This window comes from Selaginella moellendorffii, unplaced genomic scaffold, assembly GCF_000143415.4.
Source record: "Selaginella moellendorffii unplaced genomic scaffold, v1.0 SELMOscaffold_75, whole genome shotgun sequence".
Lineage (NCBI taxonomy): Eukaryota > Viridiplantae > Streptophyta > Lycopodiopsida > Selaginellales > Selaginellaceae > Selaginella > Selaginella moellendorffii.
The window spans coordinates 152,306-161,533 of record NW_003314336.1 but is presented as its reverse complement, the minus strand read 5'-3'; the positions used below and the strand labels follow the sequence as shown (position 1 = coordinate 161,533).

Here is a 9,228-nt window from a genome sequence, read left to right as displayed (position 1 = left end):
TTTTTCAGGGAAACTCCGTAGTTAACACCATGATGCACAAGCGTGGAATCTGAGGATCCCTGGAGCCTTATACAGCAGCTGTTCATGCATGCAGCAGTCATTTTCCATCTACAATGACATGAAGGAAGAACATGTGAAACCAGATGAGGTAATGATTTGCAATCTAATTTCATTTTGTGTGTTTACTTGATTTTCATTGTGCAGATTTTCTTTAGTGTTTTGATTGATGTTGCTGGCCATGGTGGTAAATTCGACTGCACTTTTGTATTACAAGAAGTTGAAAAGTACTCTCTTATTCTTGGTGATGTGATATTCAGCTCCCTAACAGGAGTATCTAGCAGGTGAGTCACTACAATGTTACTGCTTTGAACTTGATGAAATATTTCATGGCCAGACAGGGATATTTCTTTACGAAAATATACAGGTGGTGGAATACAACCCAGCGTTCCCACTTTGTGTGTACTTTTCAAATCATAAAGTATTTGAATTCAGGCTTTTACAGCTAACAAGAGCAAAGAGAAGCAGCAGGATCCTAAGCAATGAGCAGGAAAATCTATGTGTTTGGTAATGGGTCTGTATGGAGGCTTTTTAGAAGCATGCATCAGCATAACCAATTGTTGTTGAGGCCCAGAAGCTAGATCACTTGGAAGAATGTCAAGTTCTCTTCAATTCCATGCCAGGGCATGACTGTTGTCTGAATAATCACCATTTAAAACTGAATATTTATTAAGTAAATACTCTGAAAAGCCTAGATGGTACCAGAACCTCCAAAATGGTTGATGATTGAGGACTTGTGATTCCATTAATCATGTTAAGGTTTTAGAATAAAATAGAAAGAGGGAGTAATGTATGTTAATCATCATTTTATAGTCATTTCACTTGAATATTCACAATAATAAAAATATATGAAAAGTTGGTGCAACATTAGTTTATAGCCAATTTATAGCACTTATAGTTCATAATTAAAATCGAAGTTTAATAAAATTTAAAAGATATGATAAAAAAACATAAAATTTTAATCTAGAGAAAACGAAGATTTCATAAAAACATGAGAATACAAATATATTCATATAAATTATAAATTATAATATTATTGTAGCAATATAGCAGAATTTTAGCATTATAGGATAAACTAAAATATAATATATAATACTAAAATGAAATAGTTATATAAAATTACATTAAAAAATGCTAAGGAATTTACTAATAAACATAAATATTAAAGATAACTCTAAATTAAATAAAAATATTGCTATGAGTTCAAAGTGTATTTTCAGATTAGCATTTTCTACAACATTCATCTTAAAACTAATATCAATCCCAGCTAAAATATATTGCTTTTATATAATGTTTTTGAAAATAGTTTTAATATTTTATATTTCTGTAGAGAGTGGAAAAAGTGTTTGAGAAAAGTGCAGTAATGGTATGAAGATTTCATATAATCTGATGAATAGTATCTGAATTAACGATTAAAAATAATAATTTTAATAAATAAACTGTAAATGTTTTAAAGTAGATTGATATAAATTCTTATTATGTTGAAAAATACCTTTAGATGAGCTTCAATTTTTCATAATTACATCTATATGTACAAATATTTATTAATCTATTGATATTTTAACTTCAAGATGAATGATAAAATAAATCATGCCATGTATATTACTCTTTTAGTAAAGAAACTAAAAATCATTCACTTATCATGTCAACATATATAATTAACTTTATAACAACAAGAAAGAACTTTTGAGTGGTCTTTCTGAATATGCTAAAATGTTTACCTACTTAAACTATCTCTATATTCAAAAATATAAAACTTAGACAAAAAAATGATAAGTAATACATAAATTAGCTGAAACATTAGCTCATCTTGATGAAACTGACTTTCATAAATATCTAAACTTTTATAGAGTATATACTTTCAATTAATTTATCTTTTATAGTTTTTTATTTTAATGTCTCTCATATATCCAGTTTTCCAAATATTTAAATTCATTTCTTGAAGTTGTCCATCATTAAAAATAGTTATATGGAGAAAAGTTATGAGTAAATCTATGTTCTCCATATAATTATTATTAAATATAAATAGTTAATAAATATTAATGTGGAGTAAACTCTAAATATTTAAAATTTAAAATCGAGTTAAAATTAAATCCACTATCAAAGAAGTCCCTCAAAAGTTAATAACATCATACTGTGTATATTTAATTCTATAATATTATAATACTTTTATATTATCTTATAATTTGTGTGAAGTTCTATAAATAATATTTCTACTTTGATTATATATATTAAGTCTAGTTATAATATAAATATATTTATACCATCATAAAAATTTTACATAAAATATTATTTCCAAAAAGAAATAAAATTTACAAATATAATACTTCTAGTGATGGTGGTTCATAAGTTTTAGACATAGCGTGTTGATTAGAAATTGCTACACATTAGCATTTGTTTTTTTAAGGTATCTAGGTAGTGGACATGGAATAGAGGTAATAAAAATGGGGTTTACAACATGACAAAATGTAGAAATATTGTAAGCAAGTACTAAAAAACAAATTTTTATATTCATAATTAATAATTTAAAATTTATCTAGTAAAAGTTTTTTACTTCAACATCAGATATAGGATTTTCTTTTGAGAACATGGAAGAAAATTTAAAATATATTAGTACAAATATTATAAATTATTATTTTTTACTATTTAAACAAATATTTAGTTATATATAAATTTTTTATCTATATGTTCTTTTTAAAGTTTTTATTTGTTTTTATTTGTATTTATTTTTATTTTTTAAATTTTTTTAATTTACATTATATGTATATAATGGTATATTATTTTTATGGAACTATATTATTGATGTCTATTATAATATATTAGACCTAAATTTATGTTTATTTTCTATTCTTTAAAATTTCGGTTTCAGCGTTCTAATTTTTAAAATAGGATAATGACGAAGTACAGAGGATAAAATGCACTAATAACATTTTATTCACAAATTATATTTTTGATACAACAATGTAAATATAAAATAAAATAACTTCATGTTTCATTATATAATGATTAATTTCTATAAAAAATTCAATAATGTACTATATAAAAAATGTAATAATGATCTAATACTAAAGCATATTCTGGTTGGAAAGGTTTTTGAGGTGTATTAATATTTTATATTTTTTTAAAAAAATTATACTCTATCTTTTCCAGAGGATCTTGCAAATATAACACATAATTGTGCTCTATTTTGAAACAATTAACTTCTGTATGTCATTTAAACTTAATTTAGCCTTATGAAAAAACTGGATATTTTAGTCATGCTTAGGTAACAACTCTCAGGGATTGACATAATACAATTGCAGAGAAAATCTAGAGAAATAACAAAATATTTATATAAAATATTTGTCAGTATTTTAACTAAAGATTAAAACTATGTAAAGATGCTGAAAAATTAAATAATATTATGAGCAAGAAGATCAATAGAAAATATATAAGAGGTAGATATGTTTTGAGATATTACTATGAAATGGATTTCATATTTGTATGTATATGAGATAGTTTATACTTATTAGATACCAAGAACCATTCTCTATTTCCATGATTTTTAATATAAATATGGTAGCAATTTGTATAAACTTACTTAGTGAGTTTAATAATAATGCAGAGCTCAAGTAGTGAATTTGAATATTAAAATATAAGAATTTCATATTAGGCTTGTAGAAGGTTATTAGTTCAGAACCAGATAATGGATTGTGTATTTGAAGCAAGAAATCAAATATAAAGATGTTCCTACTCTTTTGAAATACATAATAGTATTAATATTAAATTTTTTTATATCTCCAGGTGGATGGTAAACTAGAGCTTTGATATTTTACTTTATCTTTCCTCATCTTCCATGATTTGTCATGGCACAGTATTATTTCTACATTGGCACAATTAGCCTTTAAGATTATTTATCTATTATATAAAAATAAAAGCCTGTCAATACACTAGCAAAAAAGTAAAAAAGAAGCACCAGCAGCTTTTTAGATCCTTTATACATACCCAAATAAAACAAAACTTTTGGCACAAGTAATAGCAAATAAGGGATAGTTTTTCTTTCATGTATATAAAATGTATAAAGAATTTGGTGGTTCTCACTCACCATATAACTATAGTTTGAATATTGCTTTTAGAGTATTGCATAATTAAAAATTTTATAGAAAAATTACATTATCTTTATATGTTGCAAGTAACTATTCTACATTTCTTAGGTTTGGTCAATTTATAATTTCTCAATATGTCTAGAACTATTCTCTATTGCCAGTTTATGAGGTTTAATATAAATGTAATAGAAATCTGGATAAATTTACTTATGTATATTTTTAAATGCAAAACGAGATACATAATAGAAATTCTATTATTCTTTAGTAAACTTTAGTAAACTTTATTAAAGATAGTACACCAGTTGAAAGGTGTACTATCTCGGAGTGATGGGCCCAATGCCTCCTTGATGTATATGGCTATGGAAGATGGACCAGGAGCTTGAGCAGGGTTCCCCAGAAAGGGTGATTATTGGTACAATTCGTCCTTGGGATAAGGACTTTGTTGGGGGGGGAGAATTGTTAGGCACCAGTTTTGACCACGTGGTCAACATCGGTCAAAGGGAGGCTCAAGAGTATATTAAGGCATGTTAGGGTAAAGGACTTAACCTACCCTAGTGACAGCACAGTGGAGCTTTTGAGGTAGCCTGGGGGTGGTTGGGTGGTGAGGAACCTTGGAAAGAAGGTGACTCCTAGCTAGCCATGAACATAGCACAAACTCCAACACCTAGTAAGAGCCACAGACGGTAGCTGAGAACTTGATGGCTGGTTTATCCACCCAGGTGCAAATGGAGGTGCGGCAAAAGAAGGACTATCACCACTCTTAGCCACAACTAGCTATGGCCTTTTGGGCCAACACAAGAATGCTGAAGAGTTATGCAGTAGTGCTAGAGATTTTTTAGTGCCTAGGATAACTCTTGGAGAGGCCATCAAGATCATGCAATTGTCAGCTCCAATCCCAATCAATCTGCCATGCCTCAAGAGACAAGGATGTATTGGCAAGATGCCACTGCTAAGAAGGAAGTAGTCTGAGATGTAAGTTGAATCCACATCCCTCTACTGGTATAGTTATCTGTTTAGAGTATTAGGGGTTACAAATGTTCCTTTTACTGGTTGATTGTGCTATATTACATGGTTTATGTGTTTCTTCTTTTTTTTTTCTAGGATTGTGCTATGTTTTTCATGGGAATTACAAGGCATACAAGAGCTGAGCACCTGGCTCTTGCTCAACATCATCGCGATGGAGGATGCTGAGCACATGTGCTGCCACAGGCTGTTTCTGGGCATCTACTATGTAGCACGAGGTTGAGATGCATCTCATACCGCTGCTCCAAAGGTGTTCTTGCATCTGAATTCAGGTAGAAAGCCTTGTCTCTAACTCTTTTGAGATCCCGGAGGATAGATTTTATGTTGCCAAGGGACAAATGATCCTGTAGATCGAAAGGGTAATATTGCATTCTTGGAGGTGGAATTAAAGGTGGTGTTTGTTCGGCTGGTCTAAATGAATTTTCAGGTTGGTAACTGGACAGAAAGCCTGGCCCATGGTTGCAGAAACATGTTTTGTGGAGGTTCCGGCAATCCACCCATTGGAAAGTTCAGTGCTGCAATTTGTGAATGAGTACTGCATGCAAGTAATGAATATGAATCCTGTTTCTTGGGTTGAAATATTCCCTTTCTCCATGGACTGTTGTAGAACAGAAGTAGAACCACATCACTTTTTCATAGACTCCTTTCACAATCTTTCAATGTGCTGCATGTCATACCTAAAGAAAGACATAAAAGTTAACATGTGTTGTGCCGTGTTGTGCCATGAACGCCCAGTGCTCCCATCAGGTATTGTTCATATCAGCCTGTATGCCGTTAAAATCCGGTGTAAAATCAGAACACATCTTGTAACATTTCAAAATTTTGTTGTGGAACCAAAACCCTGGAATAAAATACAAGCACCAACTTCCTCCAACTTCCAACCCAATATTCAGATGTCCTTCTTGCCCAATATCCTCTCCATCTATCTGCCACAAAAAAAGCTCCTAAGACACTCATATACAGGAAAAATCTGCATACACCTCTAGTCACTGCCATAGTCACCACAGCCTCCTTCCCTTGCTTGTTGCAGCCCCACAATCCTTGGCCCTCACTGGAGCTGCTCTCGACACCACTGCTCTCTTAGAAGATATAACCCGCATGAAAACATCAACTCGAACATTTCACGACTCAGGAAGGAGGTGAGCAAGAAGGATGTAAAGACTGCAATGGGCACCCTGGTTGAGCCAAACAAAAACGAGGCACTGGCAGTGGATGCTCGGTATAAGATCGATTTGGTTGGAGTGGCATTTACTCGCTTCCAGAGGCGTTTCTTTCATGACAACCCAGAATTGAGCATCATCAGATATGTCTCATTGATTCATGACAGTTTTGGACTCCAACTCTTAGTTTTTGCGTGGAGCATCACACTAAGCCATTATGCATTTGGCATCAGCGCTTGAGGGTTTTTGAGCAGGCTAAGGGTACCATAGACAGCTATAACAACCTCTTGCCACAAGCCACAAATAACATTTTCTAAAACGGAAGAGGTTAAAATATAGGCAGCTATAGCCTTGGTGTGATCTCGCTTGAGGCACTGTCTAGAGTTTAGGTGCCACCTTAAGTTTGCTATCTTCTACTTTAAATTGCTCCTAATCATGACTAGCCTTTCTTTCACAGTCTATCTAGCGAAAAGATAAAAGGATAAAGCATCAGAAAGCAGAAATCTTCTCAGTCTTGCTGAAATGAGCAACTTTACAAGGTAGCTTTTCATTGCATGGATTTCAAGGTATCCGTACCTGGTTGAGCGAAGGCAAAATAGGCTTGATTCCAAGCAAATTTTTTGTGAGGCTGCTCCAAACAGTTGGCCATCCAAGCAGCCTCGATGTCTCAGTGGATGTGAGCAGCGATGAAGCCGTAGATTGCATAGGCCTGTACTACGAATAACTATAAGAGCGGAAAAACTAAAAAGAAAAGCTTACGCTGGGCCGGTAGAATATGCTCGCTCAAACATGCCAAGAATATGCTCCATCTTGGGTCGTTCTTGGGGATTTGTCCTTGTGCAATCTAATGCAATTTTAGTACACAGGACAATTTGATCATGGGACGCGCCATTTAGTATAGCTGGGTCGAGCACAGACTGGATATTATCGGGAAATGCTCTGTCCATGATTCCTTGAAGCCCTCCTTTCACACCATTTTTCACTGGACCAGCCGCTTCTGTTCCTGTCAAGAGCTCCATAAGCAAAGTTCCAAAGCTGAAAACTTCGCCTTCCGGGGTAGGCTCATTTGTTATCGAATACTCTGCTCCACCCTTGAAATGCAAGGCCAAAATTATAAGTGAGAAACAAGTCATAAAAAAGAAATCACATTTTTCACCCGGAGGATGATATCCGGTTGACCTTCCAATGTTGGTCTCTAGGCTAGTGAAATGTTTGCTGGCGTTCTTTGAGCGGATATCAGCAATGCGTGCGTTGAACTTGTCATCGAGCAAAACACTGCTGCCATTGAGATCGCAATGCATTTGAGGTTCTTTCCACTCCCCATGCAAGTACGCTAATCCCTGAGCTACTCCAGCAGCAATATCCATTCTCGAACTCCATGACAAGCTGGAAATGCCTGCTCTTTCCTTGTGTAGGTGCATCTCCAAGCTTCCATTGGACATATGCTCGTATACCAAAACCTTGAGCTTCGGGGTAGAGCACGCTCCAAGGTACTTAACAACGTTGGGATGACTCATGGCCTTGAGGAACTTGCGTTCCTCTTCAAAAAGTTTCCCCTCGCCGTTATAATACTCTGGACGGACCCTCTTAACAGCCACTGTCTTACCATTGAAAAAGACTCCCTTGTAAATTGTCCACAAGCCTCCCACACTGAGAATCTTGTTGTTGTTGAAATTATCAGTGATCCTCCTGATGGTTCGCAGCGAATACTCGTCCGGAGGTTTCACGACGTGCAAGATTCCTGTAAGCACCGAAAGTATGAGAGCTGGAAGAAAGATACCCATCACAATTTTCTTCCACAAGCCCGAAGGACTACACTCTTTACCCAGTACTGATCCACAAAGTCCATCATTCCCGGGGAAAAACGCTGTCATGGCAAACAATCGCATGGTTTGCGTGTCTGGGACTTTACCAGAAAGTGAGTTGTTCATGAGCCTTAGCTTCTTGATTTGTGTTGCTATGGTGAGGGAGTAAGGAATGTTGCCGGTCAGTTTATTGTCTGAAAGGTCGAGCCAGCGAAGGTTTGGTAAGTATCCAATGTTTTCGGGTATCCGACTGACGAGCTTGTTTTCTGCCAAGTTTAAATAACTAATGTTGTTCAGCAACGCACCGTAGGTAACCGGAATGGATCCCCTAAAACTGTTGCCCGAAAGGTCGAGGTGATTTAACCAGGTTATGTTGAGCCAGCCGAGCGAGCCACTGAGGAGGTTATTTGCGAGGCTGTAATACCTTACGTAACGCAGCCTACCAACATCGGGAGGCATGCCTCCTGCCAGGAAATCGTTAGATCAGCGTGTTGCAAATGCTCTTTACCAGTAAGCAAGTTGTTGCTGAGATCAAGATACTTGAGATTTGGCATTCTGCCAAAGCCTCTGGGAATAGGCCCCATAAACTCATTGTTACTAAGGTTGAATCCCCAAGCGAGTGTTATGTTGCCAAGAACTGCAGGCACAATTCCTCGCAGCTGGCACCCCGAAATATCCACGTACTTGATTCTGTAGAGGTTTCTATCGCATTCAACGCCCTTGAAGTTACAGGCATGCTCGCCTACTACGCCGGTGACATGCCAGCTGGCGAAAATATTAAGTGGATCATACCAGACTGTGGCTCTAAATGCAACGAGTGCCTGGGCGTCCTTAAGACTGTATCCATCAATTCTTGACATCGCGACTTGGATCGCTGTGAGAAATCCCAATAATATCAGTGCAGCACTGGGCCCCATAGCAAACCCTTGGTAGCTCCAGGAAATCCTATCTGACTAGCCAATAAAAATGTAATACGTGGCAGCTTGTAATAATGTCCTACTTTTTGGATTGAGATTTCTAGCCACGGTAAGGTTGACCCGTAAGATGGTTTTAAGCTGTTGATATGGAGGCGCCGAGGGAAATCATCTGGAGATTAGG

At 35.3% G+C, this 9,228-nt stretch overlaps 1 protein-coding gene across 1 annotated transcript; it reads right to left on the bottom strand.

Annotated features, from left to right (window-relative positions):
- Positions 1 to 7,080: 7,080 nt before the first annotated feature.
- On the bottom strand, positions 7,081 to 8,990 carry LOC9660450 (LRR receptor-like serine/threonine-protein kinase FLS2). The gene is made up of 2 exons (XM_024660539.1): positions 8,639 to 8,990; positions 7,081 to 8,594 (listed from the first exon to the last, which is right to left on the bottom strand). The coding sequence occupies exons 1-2, from the start codon at positions 8,988 to 8,990 to the stop codon at positions 7,081 to 7,083; spliced, it is 1,866 nt and encodes a 621-aa protein (XP_024516307.1).
- Between the last annotated feature and the right edge of the window lie 238 nt (positions 8,991 to 9,228).

Coding starts and splice junctions, on each gene's coding strand:
- LOC9660450 (XM_024660539.1), bottom strand. CDS start 8,990: ATGTCAAGAATTGATGGATACAGTCTTAAGGACGCCCAGGCACTCGTT. Junction 8,595..8,638: donor CAGCAACAACTTGCTTACTG/GTAAAGAGCATT, acceptor ATTTCCTGGCAG/GAGGCATGCCTCCCGATGTT.